At 44.5% G+C, this 21,840-nt stretch overlaps 1 protein-coding gene across 1 annotated transcript; it reads left to right on the top strand.

Annotated features, from left to right (window-relative positions):
* The first annotated feature begins 11,507 nt into the window (after nucleotides 1-11,507).
* Nucleotides 11,508-19,545, top strand: LOC129205679 (uncharacterized). The gene is made up of 2 exons (XM_054823657.1): nucleotides 11,508-12,987; nucleotides 13,088-19,545. The coding sequence occupies exons 1-2, from the start codon at nucleotides 12,280-12,282 to the stop codon at nucleotides 13,844-13,846; spliced, it is 1,467 nt and encodes a 488-aa protein (XP_054679632.1). The 5' UTR covers nucleotides 11,508-12,279; the 3' UTR covers nucleotides 13,847-19,545.
* Nucleotides 19,546-21,840: the final 2,295 nt, after the last annotated feature.

Below are 21,840 nucleotides of genomic sequence, written 5' to 3'. Positions count from 1 at the left end.
CCTCAGAAGCAGTCAGTCATCAGAGCTCCACTAACTGTTAACCTGCCAGAGAGCATGGCAGCCTTGCTTGGACTTGGTCTTAAAAGTCCATGTTTGAAAAGGGTTGGAGAAGGGGAAAAAAAATAAATCAAATTGCCCCTCAACAGCCCGTTACCTCTTCACCCTCACAGAAGCTGCCTGAGATCTGGGGCAGTTGCGGGCTGAGCAGAACGGTGTCACAGCAATCTGCAGCTGTTCAAGAGAAGCGCAGCAGACACCATCAAACAAACACAGCATTGGTAATGCAGCAGAAGAGATGATTCCCAAGCAAGTTGGGACTGTTCTTTAAACAACATGCCCTTGGGGTGGGGAAGATATATCACAACAGCAAGATAAATCAGCAAGATAAATCAACTGCCATTTAAGTGTGGGAGATCAGAAAGCCTGTTTTAGTCATCAGGGTTGTCTGTCTCTTTGGGAATCTGCCAGTTAATAAAACCAGGAGATTGAATGCCAGCCCAGGAAACTACTGAAGTTTAACTGAAAACGTGCTGCTTAGTAATGGCAACCTGAGAGTTGTATTGAAGAGATTCTTCTTTTTCATGTAATGCATCTCCTATCTCACGCAGCCATCATTAATATGCCTTGTCTTGGATTTTACTAGTCACCAGCTCCTACATGTCCTGGATATGGACTGATTTTTCAGAAGCTACCTTCAAAGACTAGAGGAGGTAGAGTCAATAAAGTGGAAATATACTTAGAAAGGAAAGAGTATGTGAAAAAAGAGCTGGAGGGGAAAAAAAAAGAGTGGGGAAGAGAGGATTCATGCTTAAGTCAACGCTGAAGCCAATGGGCCACAGGTTGAGTGGGAGATGTGTCCTGGGGTCAGACTAAGAAGCAGGAGACCACCACCAGAGAAGGGATGGGATAGGAGAATGTATGCTGGTGTAACAGAGCAGCGGGCCAGATGAGACTAGTGTATACATGGCTAGGCAAGGCAGGTGTGCTGAGAGGGAACAAAGAGGGCCTGGAGCTCAGCTACTGCGAGAGCAGGACAGCGGGAGGCAGTGGTGGAAGCAAGGGAGTCCAGGGTAAAAAACCTGACTGGACAGGGAGCTGGGACAGGTCCTACTTCCCATCAGCTCTCACTGTAGGTGGGAATGCCCCAAGCATTCACCTTTGTCGCTCTCTGTGAAGAGGGTCATAGCAGTACTCTCTGGATAAGAATATAAACTCATATCAAGTATTTGCCACATTCCTATTTTACATTTCATATTCCTTATATGTTGCTCCTGTACATTTTCTCTTTCTGTTCTAATTCAGCTGCCTCTCTTCCTGTTCCCCCTCCTGCTCTCCTGCTCCAGTCTGATAAATCTTTAACACAAACAGGCCCTCAGAATTCCATCAATCCCCCAGGATTTTGTGCCTTTAAACACATGATTCTGAGCCACAGACATGGAAAAGGATGGTTAGTTATTCTTCAGGGGCCATTTCACTGTTTTCAAAAACAGCAGCTCATGCTACAGAACACACTACAAACTCAGTTCTCTGAAGCTCAGTCCTACATACCAAAGCTGCCTCCTCTCAACGAGTTCAACAACAATTTCACCTAACACAGAAAATTTCTGTGACAAGATGCAGAAATTTTAGAAGAGTTATTATTATGAATCCAAAGCAGTAGGAGGATAAGAACTGATCTTCTACTTGAGAATTAGCTGGAAATCACTAATCATTGAAGTGAGACATCAAGTCTAACAGGCATTTATTGCCTATATAATGCTTTTTTACTAGTTTGCCAACAGAAGGATATCACCACAGAAATGCCGATCCTCCAGAAACAGGCCCTAGCCACAATCCCATCCTGTACACACAGTACTGTATACCAAACGAGTAATGCAAAATTTAGTCTAAGTCCCCAAAGTGCCTAACACATAGATGGCATTATATGGTCACTATTAGGAGGAAGAGTTTCAAACAAACAAACAAACAAACAAACAAACCAACCAACCTGTAGATAGCTAGGGCCTGGCGGCCGGAAGATGTCGCGCTGTACGGAAAGATAAGACCCCTCTCCTAATAGCCAATAGTGTTTAATTTACGATGTAAGCAGACGGATGTGATGTTGTAAACCCAAGCTATATAATGCTATGTCGCCCACCAATAAACGCCATTTGCCGTCCACCACATTGGTGTCCGCGAGCTGATGGACCGAGCGACCTGGGGTTGGTCGTCGCGCCGTTCCTGAACCAGGTCGCCACGCCAATGATAGGCAACAAGTGGTGCCGAAACCCGGGAAACTCGCCTGGAATCGGGTGAACGGTGGCCGAAGCGGCAGGACCAGCCCGGCGGGGAGGACGCTCCCGGACCAACAAGGAGGATGGAAGCCCTTGTGAAGGTCATATCTCAATTACATAAACAGTGGGGTATTGATTGTAAACCTAAAGATTTTACTCTCGCAGTTGCAAGACTTTTACAAATTGGGGTCATTGACCAGCCGGTGGATATTCTCCACCCTGAAGTGTGGGATAAGTGCACTAAAGCGTTAGCCGAGGAGACGATGTCCTCGGGTCGTGGGAAAAACCTTAAGTCGTGGGGGAAAGTTGTACACGCCCTGCAGAAGGCCATACAAGAACAGGAGACCTGGAGGGCGGCAAAGGACTGTTTGCTAGCCACCCCGAAATTGGGAGTCGGGGCAGCCACACAGACTTTGCACCCCCCAGACACTGGTGATTCTGCTGAGCCTAAAGATCTGCAAGAGGGTGACACGTCCCCTCAATTCCCAAACCCCGACCCACTTACGGAAGGACAAAAACGAGCTAAATCCTTCTGGGGTGCGCCAGCCGAGGAGGCCAGGAGCACCGCGAAAAAATCAGAATCTAAAGAAATCTGGGCTACACCACCGCCCTACGCGCCCCAAGATGGCGCCGAGCACAAAGAAGAAGGGCGGGGCCAGGATGCCCCCGGCAGGAACAGGGAGGAAGCGCTAAAATCAATAAGCTCACACAAACAAGAAGGGGAGGAGAACGAGGAGAAAAGCGGTGGGGGACGACCGGGGAGAGGAGGGGGGCGTGAATGAGGGGCGGAAACCCAATCAGAGTGGCTATCGGAAAAAATGCCCTCATAGGGCAAACACCCTGCCGATCAGAAGGCGGGGCGGGTCAAGAGGGAGGGAACGGTCCGCCCGCAAGGGAAGTGGGCGGGGCCAGAGCCCAACAAAAAGGCGCTGGAATCCGGAAGTAACCAGTCAGTCGAGTTCCGACTCCGGGTCAGACACTATGCCGCTGTCAAAAAAGATGGAAAAGTTAAGTGGTGTCCGCTTAAGTCCATTAAACCGGACTTCCAGAATAAAACTAATGAAAACTGTAAGTTTTTGTTCACAGGACCGAATCATCGGACACCCCTGTAACCCGTATACCCCAGTGGCGAGAGAAGTTGACAAACTGCGATGCCTCTGCGTGATCTTGACTCTGGGGCTTGTTACTACAGGAAAGGCAGAATCAAATTACAATTACCATCAGCCATTTAAATGGTCCCTCCTTCGATTTGAGAATCACCAAGTTATCGCAACTCAAATAACATCAGGGCCAATCGCAATGATCACGATGGCACTGATCTTTGGACTCTGCATACTAAATAGGCTCGTGTCATTTGTCAAAAGCCGACTAGAGAAGGTCAACATTATGTTGGTAGAACACCAACAACTGCTTTAAGAATGCATTTACTCAGTGTTACCCCCAGTTATCCCTGAAGTTACCCCGACTTAACACCCCATTACTAACGGTTACCCCCTAACTTCCACCCGTTTATTGTGCCTTATCTTTTTTATTCAAATTTATAACATATACTTTTTAAGAGTGTCATATAATATAGAATAAGAATAGAAATAGACCTTATTCTTAGAATTGTTATATTTTAACTAATTTACTTATGCATAGGGAGGGGGGAAATGTAGATAGCTAGGGCCTGGCGGCCGGAAGATGTCGCGCTGTACGGAAAGATAAGACCCCTCTCCTAATAGCCAATAGTGTTTAATTTACGACGTAAGCAGACGGATGTGATGTTGTAAACCCAAGCTATATAATGCTATGTCGCCCACCAATAAACGCCATTTGCCGTCCACCACATTGGTGTCCGCGAGCTGATGGACCGAGCGACCTGGGGTTGGTCGTCGCGCCGTTCCTGAACCAGGTCGCCACGCCAATGATAGGCAACACAAACCAGGCCAATTGCAAAGTTTAGGATTCCCTCCTCTCTTCCCTTCATCCAGATCTCAGCTTGTTTGCATGTTGCTGCTCTAATCTTCAAGGAAGATTGTAACACTAAACTCTTCGCCCCTCTATTGAGAAACCAAATTTTTTCTTGCAACAATTCAGGATACTATCATAACCACTGAAGGTAGCACGTTGCAGTATTTCAGATGAAGAAACAGGGTCTGCCAACCCTGTCAGACTGGCAATGCTCCCAGTTTGATGATCCTGTACTCTTATCCTGTGTGTCGGAGAAATAACCTGCCCAAGTTGAGAAAGCACAAATGGAGCCCTAGCAGGATCTCTCTGCTGCCAGAAGCCTAAGTGCAGAACTCCTTTATGCATTTCTATAGTACCAAATGCATTGTAACCTGGAACCATCTTGTTAACTGTATAAATATGCAATTCTCTAACTCCTGCTATGCAAAGAACATCTGTTTTCATTGAATTGTTAATACTAAAAACTTGCTCTTCTTCCTGGCTGCTCACAATAAAGTCAACCACATCAGTGCTATAATTTTTACTTCCAACATGCACTATCCAGCACTGGTTTGAATTTAATCTCATCTGCTATGAGTCTTCAAATCTTTGCAGCTCTGTGAGGTCCTGCCAATGCACTGCAAACTCTTTTCTAGTTTTTGCTAACATATAATTGTATGCCACTTGCAAATTCTGCCCCCTTGCTGTTGACCCCTTCATCAATACGCTAGCAGATGAAGAACAGTTTATTGGTTTGACTTCTAGTCCTAATTTTGATAGCTCATGTCAAAGAAATAAATACTTAGAATTTGGATTTCCTTCCTACTGCAATGGCAGAACACAAGATAAACAGGAAATCTGTGACATGTGGAAAGACAAACCAGACATGCAAAAGGCACTGCTTATAGGCAGGAAACCAGTAACTACTCATGACTGTCTTCTCTGGTTCAAAAAAAGAGCAGGCAACAAACTTTTACTAAAGAACATGCCAGACTAATAAAAAAATAAATTTTTAGTGTTTTATTTTCAAGTAGCTTTATTACTGTTCTTTGCTTATCTTACATTTAAGGAAAGCTCAGATCCTGTCTTCTGTGTGTGTGACCCTGACCTTGTCAAACCTAAGCTAGGGATCTCAAGTAATTCCTGTAGTTAACACTCAGCACTTCATGAGTGTAACCTAGAAGCAAAACTACATCAGTGTTTTTGGAGCAGGACTCTCCCATTACTTTCTCAAGGTGAGCACTCAGAATCCTGCAGCCCGTTTTTTCCTTATTACTCACCCAATAACAATTCTCTACAACACGTCATTTAAAAATGGTAGTTGCCAAGCCTCCAGTATAGACCAGTAAGAAAAAAGGTCATTTAAGTTCTTCAGTTTTGTGATATCAGTGCAATATATACATACCCCAAAGACCATGCAGAAAGAGTGGCATAAGCTCCCTCTAGACTGTAGCAGCTTTTTGCATTTCTTGTTGGCTAAGACAGCAATTTAGAAAGGAATGGGCTTTGGAGGATATCTTAATGGTTAAAACTAAGGAAAAGTTCACCCCAGGTAGGATCTTTATGAAAGTCTGGTGTGGTGGTGTTTTCATAAGTAACATTCACAGGAAGGTACCTGCCTGAATACCCATTCCAAAGAATAACTGTTCACCCCCCAACAACTTGACAACAGTGTAACATATACAACAGTATACAGTAACAGTAAACAACAATATAATAGTTTGACAGTGTTACCCTCATTTCTCACATACTATTATTAAATCCTGGAATAATCAGTGATAGTTATTAAGGCCTGTTAAAGCCCAAGAAATAAGCATAAAGAAAAATTACTTTAAAGCAGGAGAGGCAATCATCTTACAAAATCTTACATGAGACCTCTGAAATCTAAGTGCATTCTTTGACAGCCATTTAAAGTTGGTGTTTTCAGCAGAGATGCTGTTATTTACCACTAAGCAATTATATTGGTGCTTTCTCTATTTTGTGTCAAAAACCGTGTTCAGTTGCTGTGAGAAGCAAAGGCGTTGCCCTCCTTGGCCCATACTCAGTGCCAGTCAGTGTGGGCCAAGGACTCACATTGGCTCATGAGGCTTTTCCCTGTTAATATGCCACAGTGGTACTACTCATGTTTCTGTTGCACTGCAGTTAAGAGCAGCCATTGCTCTTGAGGAATGGAGAAAGCAATCACATCAAAGCCTGCTACAATGGCTTTTAGAAATAACCAGGAATACTAAGGACAGCAAGCTAAAGTCAGCAGCATCAGATCCTCTGTATAATAATGAAGCAGCTGACTGTGTAGTGCAGCTCTGAGCATACTCCCTTCAGCTCTAGTACATCTATGAGGAGGATACACACTCCAGGCGTAATTGGCTGATGGCTCCCACTGAAAGCTGTATAGATTGGATATCTCATTAACAATTAACATCCATTTTAACCTGAAGACAGTGGCATCGTGTACGTTACGGAGTCCACCTAGGAAACAAACCATGCTTAAGAAGATAGCAAAGACATCAAATCTTTTTGACCACTAGATTATCTTTGTTTTGCTTTTCATATATACAACCTCTCAAGTACTTATTGAAAAGCTTCAAAAATATAATACTGTTTTATCCTTGTATTTGGTCTGGCTGAGATGGAATTAATTCCCCCCATAGCAACCCTCATAGCGCTGTATTGGTAGCTACAAAGGTGTCGATAACACACCAGTGGTTTGCTACAGCAGAACAGGGCTCACACAGCATCAAGGCTTTCTCTCCAACATTCCCCCCTCACCAGTAATCTGGGGCTGGGCAAGATTTTGGGAGGGGACACAGCCAGGACAGCTGACCCAAAATGACCAAAGAGATCACAGAATCATGGAATTGTTTAGGTTGGAAAAAACCTTTAAGATCGTCAAGTCCAACCATTAACCTAGCACTGCCAAATCCACTGCTAAAGCATGTCCCTAAGCACCACATCCACACATCTTTTAAATACCTCCAGGGATGGTGACTCAAGCACTTCCCTGGGCAGCCTGTTCCAGTGCTTGACAAACCTTTCAGTCAAGAAAGTTTTCCTAATATCCAATCTAAACCTCCCCTGCCACAACTTGAGGCCATTTCCTCTTGTCCTATCACTTGCTACTTGGGAGAAGAGACCGACACCCTCCTCGCTACAACCTCCTTTCAGGTAGTTGTAGAGAGCAATAAGGTTTCCCCTCAGCCTCCTTTTCTCCAGACTAAACAACCCCAGTTGCCTCAGCTGCTCCTCATAAAGTTCTCTAGACCCTTCACCAACTTCATTGTTCTTCTTTGGACATGCTCTATCACCTCAATGTCGTAGTGAGGGGCCCAAAACTGAACACAGTATTCAAGGTTCGGCCTCACCAGTGCTGAGTACAGGGGGACGATCACTTCCCTAGTCCTGCTGGCCACGCTATTTCTGCTACAAGCCAGGATGCTGTTGGCCACCTTATCCACCTGGGCACACTGCTGCTCCCAGGTCCTTTTCTGCCGGGCAGCTTGCCAGCCACTCATCCCCAAACCTGTAGCACTACATGGGAATGCTGTGACCCAAGTGCAGGACCCAACACTTACTCTTGTTGAATCTTATACAATTGGCCTCGGCCCATTGATCCAGCCTGTCTAGATCCCTCTGTAGAGCCTTCCTGCCCTCAAACAGATCAACACTCCCACCGAATTTGGTGTCGTCTGCAAATTGACTGAGGGTGCCCTGGATCCCCTTCTCCGGATCATTGATAAAGATATTAAACAGAACTGGCCCCAAAACTAAGCCCTGGAAAACACCACTTGTGACTGGCCACCAACTGGATTTAACTCCATTCACCACGACTCTTTGCGCCTGGCCATCCAGCCAGTTTTGTACTCAGCGAAGTATATGCCTGTCCAGGCCATGAGCAGCCAGTTTATCCCGGAGAATGCTGTGGGAAATGTTGTCAAAGGCCTTACTAAAGTCTAGGCAGACAACACCCACAGCCTTTCCCTCATCCACTAAGCGGGTCACCTTGTCATATAAGGAGATCAGGTTAGTCAAGCAGGACCTGCCTTTCATAAACCCATGCTGACTGGGCCTGATCACCTGGTTGTCCTGTATATGCTGCATGACGGCACTCAAGATGATCTGCTCCCTAACCTTTGTTGGCACTGAGGTCAGACTGACAGGTCTGTAGTTTCCATGGATCCCTCCTCCTGGCCCTTGTTTTAGATGAGCATCACATTTGCAAACTTCCAGTCAACTGGGACCTCCCTGGTTAGCCAGGCCTGCTGATAAATGATGGCAAACAGCTTGGTGAGCACTTCCACCAGCTCCCTCAGTACCCCTGGATGGATTCCATCTGGCCCCATAGACTTGTGTGTGCCCAAGCAGTGTAGCAGGTTAGTAACCATTTTCCCTTGGATTATGAGGGCTTCATTCTGCTCCCCATCCCTGTGTCCTGTGTTTAGCTAGGATAGAGTTAATTTTCACCAGAAGCTGGGAAGGGACACAGCCAGGACAGGTGACCCTAAGTAGCCAAAGGTGTATTCTGTACCATATATCATACCATGCTCAGTATATAAAAGGTGCTGGCCAGGGTGAGTGGCGGCTCAGGACTGGCTGAGTATCTGGTCGTAGAGTAAGCAAATTGCATTATGTGTCATCTGATTTGTATTTCTCTTATAAATACTCTGGGACCGGCTCTGGGACAGCCTGAGTGTGCGATCATGTACGGTTGTCTTGTGTACTGTTGTGGTTCCTTACTAATCTCTTCAGTTTCCAGGTCAGATTAAAACAGTTTCTCAGTCGAATGGCAGACTTGCAGCCCAGTACTGAAGGACTGCAATTTCAGTCTGAGCTTGGAAGGCGAGTATAGCCTACTTCTTTCCTGTTCCCAGATCAGGATGAGTGACACTTGACACTGCACTTCTGGCACTCAGAAAGCATGGGCAAACGTCTTCCTATCTCCCCTTCTTCCTTTCATAGGGGAACACATGAAGTACTTCAAGCTTTGGTACATGTCAGTAACTGCAGGACATAACGAGGATCCAGACAGAACCTGTAAATTGTTACTATGCTCTAGGCCTCAACCTACTGAGGTAGGTACAGGTCTGATGGCCTATGCCACAGTCAGAGATGCATTTTTCAAGCCTAAATTTAGAGCTATGCCACACAGCCAAGAACCTAAAAAGTGGTTCAGGTAGGTGGATGCTTAATCTGATGGGGTTTCCAAGCAGAGACAACAGCACCCTGCAAAATCAGAACCTCCAATTCACAATTTATTTATAAAAATCAGATTACACCTCCAATGAACATGTCAAAGCAAGCCATAAATTAGGATCTCAGAAGGAAAGCAGGGATGCTAAGACAAGATGGCTTCAAAATGGGTCATTTTCCAACTTAACTGCACTAAAATACCCTTGCCACAGCCATTGAAGAAACACAGCAGTCTTAACTCACTACTGCTGTACCTCACTTTTACAGCACTATAATATCCTCTGGCCATGAACTAGGCTGCTGTAAAGCTACCAGTCCAAGCCAGACATCAGCAGACTGCCAACAAACCAAATAACAGCTGTCACATGCTGCCAGTTTCCTCTCCAAAATGGTTATTCTCTTTTTGTAAAGTCACTTCCATACCACCCATTTACTTTTTGGTATATATCAATTAAGTAATTTTTGCCCTATTCTTGAATACACAATAAACAAGACTGGGATTATTTTACTAGCTTTGAACCAAAACATTTCTTTGGGTAAGTCAAGTCTAACATTTGCTTTGTGCTTCTGCATAATGAAGTTTTCAACTATGTTGCCAGTGTTTTCAGACACCTTGAAATACAAATTCGCATTTGGAGACAGATGTGCTAGTTTGAGAAATAGAACAGTAATTGTTACTGATCAGCTACAAGAAAAAGGATGCTGGAATACACAACAATACAGAGCTGCAACTCTTTTCCTTTCTTTACTTTCCTGATACATCTGAAAAAAGCAGGACAGCACATCTTTTCCCATTCTGAATCTGAACTGAGAAGTAAATGCTCTACCCCTTAAACAAACAGCTTAAGTAGGGCTGAACCTTCAAATGAAGGAATCTGAGACACAGGATTTTGAGTGAAAGGACTGAAGGCAGGCAACATTTCTGCACTCAGACACATGCTGCTATCTTTGAGGACAGACATTGGCCACAGAATACCTGTGGCAGAAAATGCTGTCCCAGAGCACCCCAGAAAGTGAACTGAAAAGCAACAGCAGTTAGAAGTTTCCATGTCACAGGGTGGAAAGCTCAACCAAGATACTTCTGTCGTCAAGCTGCAAGCTGATAGTAAAGTAACCGCTTTGAAGGACTATACTGTTTCTGTAGAGAAAAGCACTCATTTAATGAACGGCTAAGATGCTCTTCATTTGTTGCTCTGATACCACCAGTACCACAAATTAGGGGAAAAAAGTATGGGGTTTGTGATTTGCCATTTTAAATAGTTGTCTTTATGATTTTCCTAGAGACGTCATCAGCAGAAACACATGTAAAAGATGACAAGCAAATACCAGATTGTTGAATTCAGCTACCCATTTCCTCAAGGAGACAATGGGGCTGCTTTTGTTGCCCTTAGCACATAGCACAGCAGTTTATTCACCCTGAGCTTGGTGGGCCTCCTGAGTAACCCATAAGCCTCAATGCAGACAACCAGGAGATTCAGTTCCTCAGTATTGAAATAGTGCTGTCTACAAGACACACGACGACCCCATACAGCCAAACACTTAGTTAGGTCCTAACAGTGCATTCAGTTGTCTAACGTTGGGCAACTCCTGGTAACAAAGTTGGGAACCATTTCCAGAGATGTAGCAACCCACACAGTATCTCCAGCTGAGAACTTGATCGTCATCCACACAGTATCACTTCATATGTTTATAAACAGGTTTAATGCTGGAGCACTGACTTTTCACCACCTTGGAGGAGTCTATGCTGTGTTCCCTCTATAGAGAGTGTTAAGAATTCAAGAAATACACTTGTCAGAACTTTCTAGCCTAGGGTGACACACAATTTCTGTACCACTATTACATCAACAGCCTTTTTAGGAGTGACCATTTCATCTCCCCACCTGTCATAAAGCCAGTGGTCCAGCAAGGTCAGTAAGCTCAGGCTTAGTTGAATTCACATGAATAGTTCCACTGAGACTAATAAGAAAAGGTAGCATTTAGACTTAAGGGCTTTACTGAATCAGGGCCAAAGCCTCCTAAACCATTTTAACCATGTGATGAATTACAGAGGATTTGTTCATTGTCTGTAAAATAAATAATCAGCTAAGGAGATAAGGTTTCGCAATTTACGGCCTTGTCATGGAGGGAGGATTAAGCAAGTAGATAGCGGGGAAGGGGGTGTCAGGTAAACATCCTTGTTAAAACAAAAGACCCTGTGAAATACCCCACCACAAGACATCCTGTTTCGTGCTTCACTCCCCCCACCTGAACACGAGCACAACGCATGATCGCCAGAGGAAGTAACGACCCCCTCCTCAGCAATGGACTGCGCAGCCTCAGACGACTCGACAAGTCCCAACAAGCCGGAACTTGAATGCTATAAAACAGAGACTCTGGAAAGGGAAGTTGCATGCTGTGGTGGAGCGGAGACTCCCCAGCCGTCCAGCGCTGTTTTGCTTGTGCCTGCTTACTTGATTAATAAAATATTTTGCTAGACCAAGATATTTGTATGGTCTCGCTTATAACAAATTTGGTGCCGTGACTCGGATGAAGGTGGACTGACTGGGAATCCCTTCCAGGGGAGGCGCCCCGCCGATTTCGGCGGCCACGGAACGGGAAATCCCGCTCAAGCCCTTCACCGACGAACCCAAAATTAGGCACAAGCAAATAAAGCTGGCAAAACCCCAAGTAATCTTTGTGCACGAAGACCGAATGAAGACTCAGGATTGAGTAAGTATAGGCCGGTGATCCATTCGGTTGGGGTTGGTGATCCCGGAGCACAACGAACGAGACGTCCAATCGCGGACGAAGCGAGTGCGGACCCCTCTGTAGTGCGGTTCCCACATCCCGCGAGGGACTGGGCCACGAAAAGGGGGAGTGTGTGAGTGTGTGTGTGGTGCTTTGGAAGATGGGGCAGAAGAAAAGTAAGCCTTCTGACTCCATGGGAGGGGGACGTAGCGGTGCAGCAATACCCTCTATTCCCCCCGATAGTCCGTTAGGTTTAATGATTAAGCATTGGGATAAATCCCCTTCTAGGCGGGGAAAGAGTAAAGTTAAAATGATTCATTACTGTATTGAAGTATGGGGTAATAAGCCCATAAAAGGGGACAGTGTTTTCTGGCCCCCACTTGGTTCCTTTGAGGATTGGGTATGTCAGGCTCTTAACACCTATGTAAATTCTAAAGAACCTTTTAGTTTGGAGGAAAGCGAGCATGTGCACCTCTGGATAAATTCAGATATAAGGATGCATTTATATCCACTAAAAGAAAAAGGAGGGCGGGATAAGAAGAAGAGAGACTTAGAAGTCCTAACATCGCCCCCGCCCTATGTACCACCGCCCGCGCCAACGGCCCCTGTCCTTAATGGACTTTCTGAACCAACAATGTCAGGAGAATCAGAGTCAGATAATGAGGTACAAGGGCCAATAACTAGAAGTAGGGCAAGAAATCAAAAATCTGACCTAGGAGAAGGATTGTATCCGTTGCGAGAAATAGCAATGGGAGGACCCCAGCCAGGGATGGGATATGTAGCTGTCCCCCTTAATTCAGGGGATGTTAAAGATTTTAAGAAAGAAATGGGAAACTTGTTGGAAGACCCACTGGGAGTAGCAGAACAGGTAGATCAATTCCTGGGTCCAAATATATATACCTGGGAGGAATTACAGTCCATCCTGGGAATCCTCTTTACATCAGAAGAAAGAGGAATGATTCAGACAGGTAGATCAATTCCTGGGTCCAAATATATATACCTGGGAGGAATTACAGTCCATCCTGGGAATCCTCTTTACATCAGAAGAAAGAGGAATGATTCGGCGCGCTGGTATGCGAATTTGGGACCAGCAGCACCAGCAAGGTCCGGCTGCAGATATTAAATGGCCAATGCAGTCGCCAAATTGGAATAATCAGGATCCCGTACACCGGGGTCACATGCAAGATCTGAGAATTATTATAATTCAAGGGATACGGGAATCAGTCCCCAGAGGACAAAATATAAACAAAGCCTTTAACGAACAGCAAAAGAAAGATAAAACCCCAACGGAATGGTTAGAGAGGCTAAGGAAAAGTTTGCAACTATATAGTGGTTTGGATCCAGGAACCCCGGTAGGGGAAGCGTTACTTAAAACTCAGTTTGTGGCCAAGTCCTGGACAAATATCAGGAAGAAGTTAGAAGAGATTGAGGATTGGCAAGACAGAGGCTTGGATGAGCTTCTGAGAGAGGTACAGAAAGTGTACGTTAGAAGAGAAGATGAGAAGGAGAAGAAACAGGTGCGAATGATGGTAGCTGCAGTACGAGAAGGGAAGAGAGAAAGCGAACTAAAAAGAAGGCCTGAATCAACACCCGGGAGATTCAGGAAGGGAGGAAAAGATAATGTGGGGCAAAGAGATGTGACCTGTTTCTACTGCAATAAGAAGGGTCACATGAAAAGGGAATGCAGACAGAGAAAAGAGGATGAAAGGATGTTTAAAAGTGAATAGGGGTGTCAGGGGCTCTACTTGCTGGGGATCCGGAAAAAGAATGAGCCCTTGATAAAGTTGAAAGTGGGTCCCCAGCGCGAGGAGGTAGAATTCCTCGTAGATACAGGGGCTGAAAGATCAACAGTCCAAACTCTACCCACAGGATGTGAAGCATCCTCAGAAAAGGTACAAGTAATAGGAGCAAAAGGGGAGCCCTTTGGGGTTCCTGTCATAAAAGGAGTTGTGATTGAATCGGACTCCAAGCTAGGCATTGGATCGTTGCTCCTAGTACCAGAGGCCGAATATAACTTACTGGGTAGAGATTTAATAATAGAATTGGGAATAGGATTAGAGGTAGTAGGTAGAAAATTGGAAATTAAATTGTGTCCTCTCCGGATAGAGGATGAGGAAAATATTAACCCTGAGGTTTGGTACACTCCTGAGAGTGTGGGCAAACTAAATATAAAACCCTTTAAGATAACCATAAGTAATCCGGAAGTGCCGGTTAGAATAAAACAGTATCCCTTGTCCGAAGAAGACAGAAAAGGATTAAAACCTGAAGTTCAACGGTTATTACAACAAGGCTTATTAGAGCCCTGTATGTCTCCCTTCAATACGCCTACCCTACCAGTAAAAAAGAAAGATGGTAAATACAGGTTAGTACATGATTTAAGGGGAATTAATAAGAGAACTGTAACTAGATTCCCGGTGGTAGCAAATCCGCATACTCTGTTGAGCCAATTACACCCAGACGATAAGTGGTACAGCATTATAGATTTGAAAGACGCATTTTGGGCATGCCCCTTAGACAAAGGATCTAGGGACTATTTTGCCTTCGAATGGGAGGATCCTGACACCCGAATAAAACAGCAATTAAGGTGGACAGTTCTCCCCCAGGGATTCACAGAATCTCCCAATTTGTTTGGGCAAGCTCTTGAGCAAACTTTACAGGGATACAACAAAATACCGGGAACTACAATGATACAGTATGTAGATGATTTGTTGATAGCGGGAAAGGACGAGGACACCGTAAGACAAGCTAGTATAAGTTTATTAAATTTTCTGGGGTCACAGGGATTAAAGGTGTCCAAGTCAAAATTGCAGTTTGTAGAAGAAGAAGTAAAATATTTGGGTCACATATTAAATAAAGGAACAAAAAGGTTAGACCCAGAAAGGGTCAAGGGAATATTGGCTTTAAAGGCCCCAACCACCAAGCGGCAAGTAAGGCAGTTAATAGGGCTAACTGGATACTGTAGGCAATGGATAGAGGACTATAGCGGGAAAGTTAAATTCTTATACAATAAATTAAATAAGGATGGGTTACTCAAATGGACAGAAGAAGACGAGGGGCAACTAGAAAAATTAAAAAAAGAACTTATGCACCCCCCGGTTTTGAGTCTCCCGGAATTAAAGAAACCATTTTTCCTATTTGAAAATAGTACAGAAGGAATCGCTTACGGTGTGCTTGCCCAGGAGTGGGCAGGGAGTAAAAAACTGGTGGCTTATTTGTCAAAATTATTGGACCCCGTTAGCTGGGGTTGGCCTGTTTGTTTACAAGTGGTAGTAGCAGCTGCCCTGTTAGTAGAAGAAGCTCAAAAGGTTACTTTTGGAGGTGAAATTAAAGTTATATCCCCCCACAATATACGTGGGGTGTTACAACAAAAAGCTGAAAAATGGATTACAGATGCAAGGTTGCTGAAATATGAGGGAATTTTGATATCTTCACCCAGATTAACACTAGAAACAACCTGAGTGCAGAACCCCGCCCAATTTCTTTATGGTGAACCGAGTGAGCAACCCGAACATGACTGCCTTAGAAATATAGAAGAGCAGGTAAAATTAAGACCTGACCTGGAAGATGTAGAATTACCCTTAGGGGAACGGATATATGTAGATGGATCCTCAAGGGTAGTTGAAGGGAAAAGAAAATCAGGATATGCATTGGTTAATGGAAAAACATTCGAGGTAATAGAGTCAGGCCCTCTGAGCCCGAGTTGGTCAGCACAGGCCTGCGAGCTATATGCAATGCTAAGAGCCCTGAAGCTGCTAAGGGATAAAAGCGGAACAATATACATGGATTCTAAATATGCATATGGAATAATTCATACCTTTGGGAAAATATGGGAAGAAAGGGGACTAATTAATTCTCAAGGGAAAGGACTGGTTCACGAGGAGTTAATTACCCAAGTCTTACAGGCTGTATGGGAACCAAAAGACATTGCTGTGGTACATGTTAAAGGACATCAGAAGGGAACAAGCCCTCAAATTAGGGGAAACAATTTGGCAGACCAGGAAGCGAAACGGGGAGCACTCATGTGTGAATATGAGGTGACAAAAAGGGCTGATTGCCCGAACTGTGGAAAGGGGGAGGATTTAAAGAAATTTCCGTGCTATGATTGCTGGAGTGAATGGGGAGTTGATGGGATTGAATGCAATTGTTCTGAGGAAGAGAGCCCGCCTTATAAAAACTGCTACAAGTGCGGGCCGGCTAACTCCCTGTGGTCAAGTGGACCCATTCCCCTCCCCCTGCTCTGTTTCACTACCGCAGAAAAGGACAAGATGATACAAATGGGGATTCGAGAACATGATAAAGGAAAGTGGGTACTGCCTGATGGACGGGAAATATTACCAAAATCAGTAGCTATGAGGGTGCTACGGAGGTTTCATGAACAGACGCACTGGGGAACTCAGGCATTGGTGGATCAGTTCGCCACAAATTATATGTGTATAGGAATTTATAATATAGCAAAAAGGATTGTAAATGACTGCATAACTTGTCGAAGGGTAAATGCTCAACACATGAGAAAAAGGGTCCCGGGAGGACGAGAATTGGCTCATCGGCCTTTTGCAAAGATTCAATTGGACTTTACCGAACTCCCAAAAACAGGACGACATAAATACTTATTGGTCATTGTAGACCACCTCACAAATTTTGTTGAAGCATTCCCTACGGCAAGGGCTACAGCTCAAACCATAGTAAAGATATTACTAGAAAACATCATACCCAGATACAGGGTAATAGAAACAATTGATTCCGATCGAGGCCCACACTTTGTGTCAAGAGTGTCCCGAGACACTATGAAGACTCTGGGAATTAAGTGGGAATATCACACTCCCTGGCATCCTCAAAGCTTGGGGAAAGTAGAACGAATGAATGGGGAAATTAAGAGGCAACTTACTAAGCTTATGTTAGAAACAAAGACTTCTTGGATAAAATGCTTACCACTAGCCTTGCTAAATATACGTACTAAACCCAGGACAGATCTGGGAATCTCACCCTTTGAAATGCTATATGGCATGCCTTATGATTTAGAGGTACCTCTCGATCACCCTCGCTTGCAGGATGATCAAATCAAGCCTTACTTAATACAGCTAATGAACCGGAGAAGGGAGTTACAGAGGAAGGGCTTAATTGCGCAGCGCCCTCCGTTAGACATGGCAATACATAACATACAGCCAGGTGATAAAGTTTTAGTCAAAACATGGAAGGAGGCTTCATTAACACCACAATGGGAAGGCCCCTATGTTGTTTTACTCACTACAGAAACGGCAATACGGACTGCAGAAAAAGGATGGACACATGCCAGCCGTGTGAAAGGACCCATTCGTGATGAGAAGTGGGAGGTTGCTCCAGGTGCTGGAGATCTAAAGCTCACTCTACGACGAGCCCGATAGGTATTTTTGTGTACTGTGGGTGGAAGCAGAGACCCTAATAATAAAAGACCCCTGAAGAACACTACTGCTGCCGAGAAGAACCCAAACCTCGTAGTTGGCTGCAACCCAACTGACGAGCGAGGCAGAGGAGTGAATAGTGGGGAGAAAATAGAAGAAAATGGGTCTCGGCCGTCCCTTACAGTACATAGGGATCCTTGTAATGCTCGCAACTTGTGCGGCAACGCAACATCACCCGCATCTGCCCTTCAAATGGAGCCTGATACGGTGGGACGATGCCTCCATCGTACAAGAAATCACCACGGCTGGCGCCCCCAGTTTTAAGACTGACCTTTGCAATATAACAAATCTTGGTGCAGCTGGGGGCGCCATGTGTAATAATCAGTCGGATTTCTATTTTTGTCCGGCCTCAAATCCAGGGAGAGGTTACTGTAACTTCCCAGCCCACTATTATTGTGCTCATTGGGGTTGCGAAACTATTGCATCGGCTTGGAATCCGGGGGCGGGTAAAGATAAATACCTTACTGTGCAATTTGGACCCAAGGGTTGTAAGACATATAGCAGTTCTGGGCATACTGTCCAGCTTGGACGTAGAGGTAGTCCGTCCTTCCATGGAAATTGCACGTTCCTGTGGATGAATGTAACTAATCCAGATGATCCCGGGTGGATCACGGGAAAAACATGGGGAGTAAGATATTACGAGAGTGGGGCCGACAGGGGAGGACTCATTTTAATTAAGAAAGAAAGGCCACCCGAAACACCCCGACTTGTCGGACCCAACACAGGATTATCGAAAAAGAATCTAGAGATCCAGAGTACACCGGGCCCCGTGCAACTTACCAAAAGTGTGAGCGTAAGAAACACTTTCCTCAACTTTGTTCCCTAGCATTACTAAAGGTAACATAGCTGCACCCGTGAGTGGGATGTGGAAAGTCATAAATGCTAGCTTTCAGGTACTGAACCAAACTAATCCCGATATAACTGAAGGATGCTGGCTGTGTGTAAGTGTTAAGCCTCCATATTATGAAGCTATAGGAGATATGGGAAGGCCTGAATACTCAAATGAGACAAATCCTTCCAAGTGCAACTGGGGTCAGGAGATTGGAATAACTTTAACTCAGGTTACAGGAAAAGGCAGATGTATAGGCATAGTTCCAAGAGGGAAAAGTGATTTATGCAACACCACTGAGAGCGGGAATCAATTACATAAGTGGTTAATTCCTGCAAATAACACCAGATGGGTGTGTTCATCTCTGGGGGTCACTCCGTGCCTATCTTTAAAATTGTTTAATACCTCTCATGATTTTTGTGTACAGGTGGTCATTTTACCAAGGATTTTGTATCATACTGAAGAGTACATGTACACTCATCACACGGTAGCTGAATACCATCTAGTAAGGAGGGAGCCTATTACGGCTGTCACCTTAGCCACTCTAATGGTTCTTGGGGCTGCAGGAGCAGGGACTGGAATTGCCTCCCTGGTAAAACAAAGTCAAGAATTTACCTCTCTACGCATTGCCGTGGATGAGGATTTGGCCTGTATTGAACAATCTATATCGGCCTTAGAAAAATCTGTTAGGTCCCTATCCGAAGTAGTACTCCAAAACCGTAGGGGATTGGATTTAATTTTCCTACAACAAGGAGGACTGTGTGCAGCCCTACGAGAGGAACGTTGTGTATATGCTGACCACACTGGGGTGGTGAGAGTTACAATGACTAAATTGCGGGAAAGGTTAGAAACACGCAAGAGGGAAAATGAGGCTCGTCAGAATTGGTATGAATCCTGGTTTAATTACTCACCTTGGTTAACTACTTTGTTATCAACTATGGCTGGACCGCAGTTGTTACTAATCATTGTATTAACTTTTGGACCATGTATATTTAATCGAGTGATCATGATTGTAAAAAGTCGTTTAGAAGCTGCTTATCTCATGCTTGTTCGTGCAAAATATGAATCTCTAGAACAAGAAGATGATATAGAGACCTTGATGCTAAGTAAACAAATGCTCCAAAAATTCAGTGAACAAAATAAGTAAGAAAAAGAAAAAGGAGGGATTGTGATGAATTACAGAGGATTTGTTCATTGTCTGTAAAATAAATAATCAGCTAAGGAGATAAGGTTTCGCAATTTACGGCCTTGTCATGGAGGGAGGATTAAGCAAGTAGATAGTGGGGAAGGGGGTGTCGGGTAAACATCCTTGTTAAAACAAAAGACCCTGTGAAATACCCCACCACAAGACATCCTGTTTCGTGCTTCACTCCCCCCACCTGAACACGAGCACAACGCATGATCGCCAGAGGAAGTAACGACCCCCTCCTCAGCAATGGACTGCGCAGCCTCAGACGACTCGACAAGTCCCAACAAGCCGGAACTTGAATGCTATAAAACAGAGACTCTGGAAAGGGAAGTTGCGTGCTGTGGTGGAGCGGAGACTCCCCAGCCGTCCAGCGCTGTTTTGCTTGTGCCTGCTTACTTGATTAATAAAATATTTTGCTAGACCAAGATATTTGTATGGTCTCGCTTATAACAACCACAAGAGAGACAAAAATCAGAGCCCCAATCTTTTACTCTTGAGCATTATATCGTATTATGAAGTTGCCAGTTCCAGATCCCTTCCTTCTGAATTGGAGCCAAAAAGCATATACAGGCTTGTCCAGAAAATAGCAAAGTCTATTACTTGTCCAAGATTTTCCCACATTTTGTGCCATTTCACGTCTTATTTCCTTTTCTTTATGTGATATGCTGACATCCAAAGACCAGCTCCTCTTCTTTAAAGAAAAAAAATAGGAAACCAATGCCTTTGTGCCAGCATCAGCAACTCGCCCATAACCAGACATCTACGGCAAGCCAACTATAAATGCTTTCCAATGTTTTTTTTAGAGAAGCATTAGCCCATGAGCTTCAGTAACAGTACTCTCTTCTGGCAATATATGTCATCAGCTCCTTACCCTGTCCATTTACACCAGATATATCTATATTGATCTATAGTGCATACAAAAAAGGATCTGACAATTAAAACAGTATTTCCAAACCTGAGCTCACTCATCCTAACAAGTTACTTCCTCCACAAAATTTGTACAGTGATCTTTAGAACTGCATGGATTTGGAATATGTTTATAAGCGCAGGATCCCTGTCTCATTCTCTTTCCACTTTTGAACCTGCAAGATTTCCAAGCAAGATAATTATTTCAGGATTATTCCAAGCAATAATCACATGAGAAGCTAGAGTTTTCAAAACCGTACCTAACAGTCCCATTTTGTCAACACTCTTCAGGAGGCTGCTATTGTCTGTAGGACCTCTCAGCTTTAAGCTGTTTTTTTAAAAAAAGCTGCTCAGGTTAACCTCTTCAGTGAGAAACACTGCTCAAGATAGCAACTCCTGCCCTATTTTCAATGCCCTGATGAACAAAAATAAAAGCAGGGCTTTAGCCAAGAATGGGGTGAAGAGGACTCCTGCTGTAAGTGGTCTTTCAAATGAATATCAAATGATAGCAGAAATACTTCAGCTTTTCCATCATCTACTGCTGGCATCAAAAAGCTATCCTAGAGACCATTGGTAAGACTCAATGTCAACCACTGAAGTACATTTGAATCCAGAAATGCACACATGTAGGGAAACAGCCTGTCCCAGGAGCCAGAGTGCTCTTCACTGTCCTGGTTCTGGTGAGGATAGAGTTAATTTCACAGGGAGCCAGGACAGGTGAGCCAAGCTGGCCGGGGCTATTCCATACCATGTGATGTCATGCTCACCATAAAAGGGGGGCCAGTCGGGCAGGGGTGGGGGTGGCTTGGGCACAGGCTGAGCTTCTGGTAGGTTGGTTGGTAAATTGTACTCTGTTATTACCCATTGTGAATATCTGTTATCAGTACTGTTGTTGATTGTTTCCCTCTCCCTTGCTGTCCCAGTAAACTGCCCTTATCCCAGCCCTCGAGGCTTTGCCTTTGTTTTTCCAGTTCTCCTCCCCATCCTGCTGGGGGAGGGGTGAGCGAGCGGAGCATAGTGCTTAGCTGCTGGCTGTGGCTAAACTACGTCATTCACCAATAGAACTAGGATGCAGCACTGCAACAGAAAGCTCAGAGAGCTCACTTTCTAACATTCATGGGTGTTGTTTCAGAAACTCAGTTGTATGCTGAACTGTAATAAGACTGTACAGTTGAAGGTCAGAACAGTTGTAGTTTTGAGCCCTGTACTGAATCACAATCTCCCTTTTAACAAGGAGGCTGATCAGACTCCTCCTTTAGATGCCTCAACAACTGTAGAAAGACTCTAACTTTGTGTTTTTACACCTGTTTAGAGAAGTGGAAAAATATGAGGTGTCTCTGGAACAAGATAAGGTAAGTT

The sequence above is a fragment of the Grus americana genome, chromosome 4 (genome assembly GCF_028858705.1).
Source record: "Grus americana isolate bGruAme1 chromosome 4, bGruAme1.mat, whole genome shotgun sequence".
NCBI lineage: Eukaryota > Metazoa > Chordata > Aves > Gruiformes > Gruidae > Grus > Grus americana.
This window is presented reverse-complemented; position numbering and strand designations above follow the sequence as displayed.

Coding starts and splice junctions, on each gene's coding strand:
- LOC129205679 (XM_054823657.1), top strand. CDS start 12,280: ATGGGGCAGAAGAAAAGTAAGCCTTCTGACTCCATGGGAGGGGGACGT. Junction 12,988..13,087: donor CACTGGGAGTAGCAGAACAG/GTAGATCAATTC, acceptor TGATTCAGACAG/GTAGATCAATTCCTGGGTCC.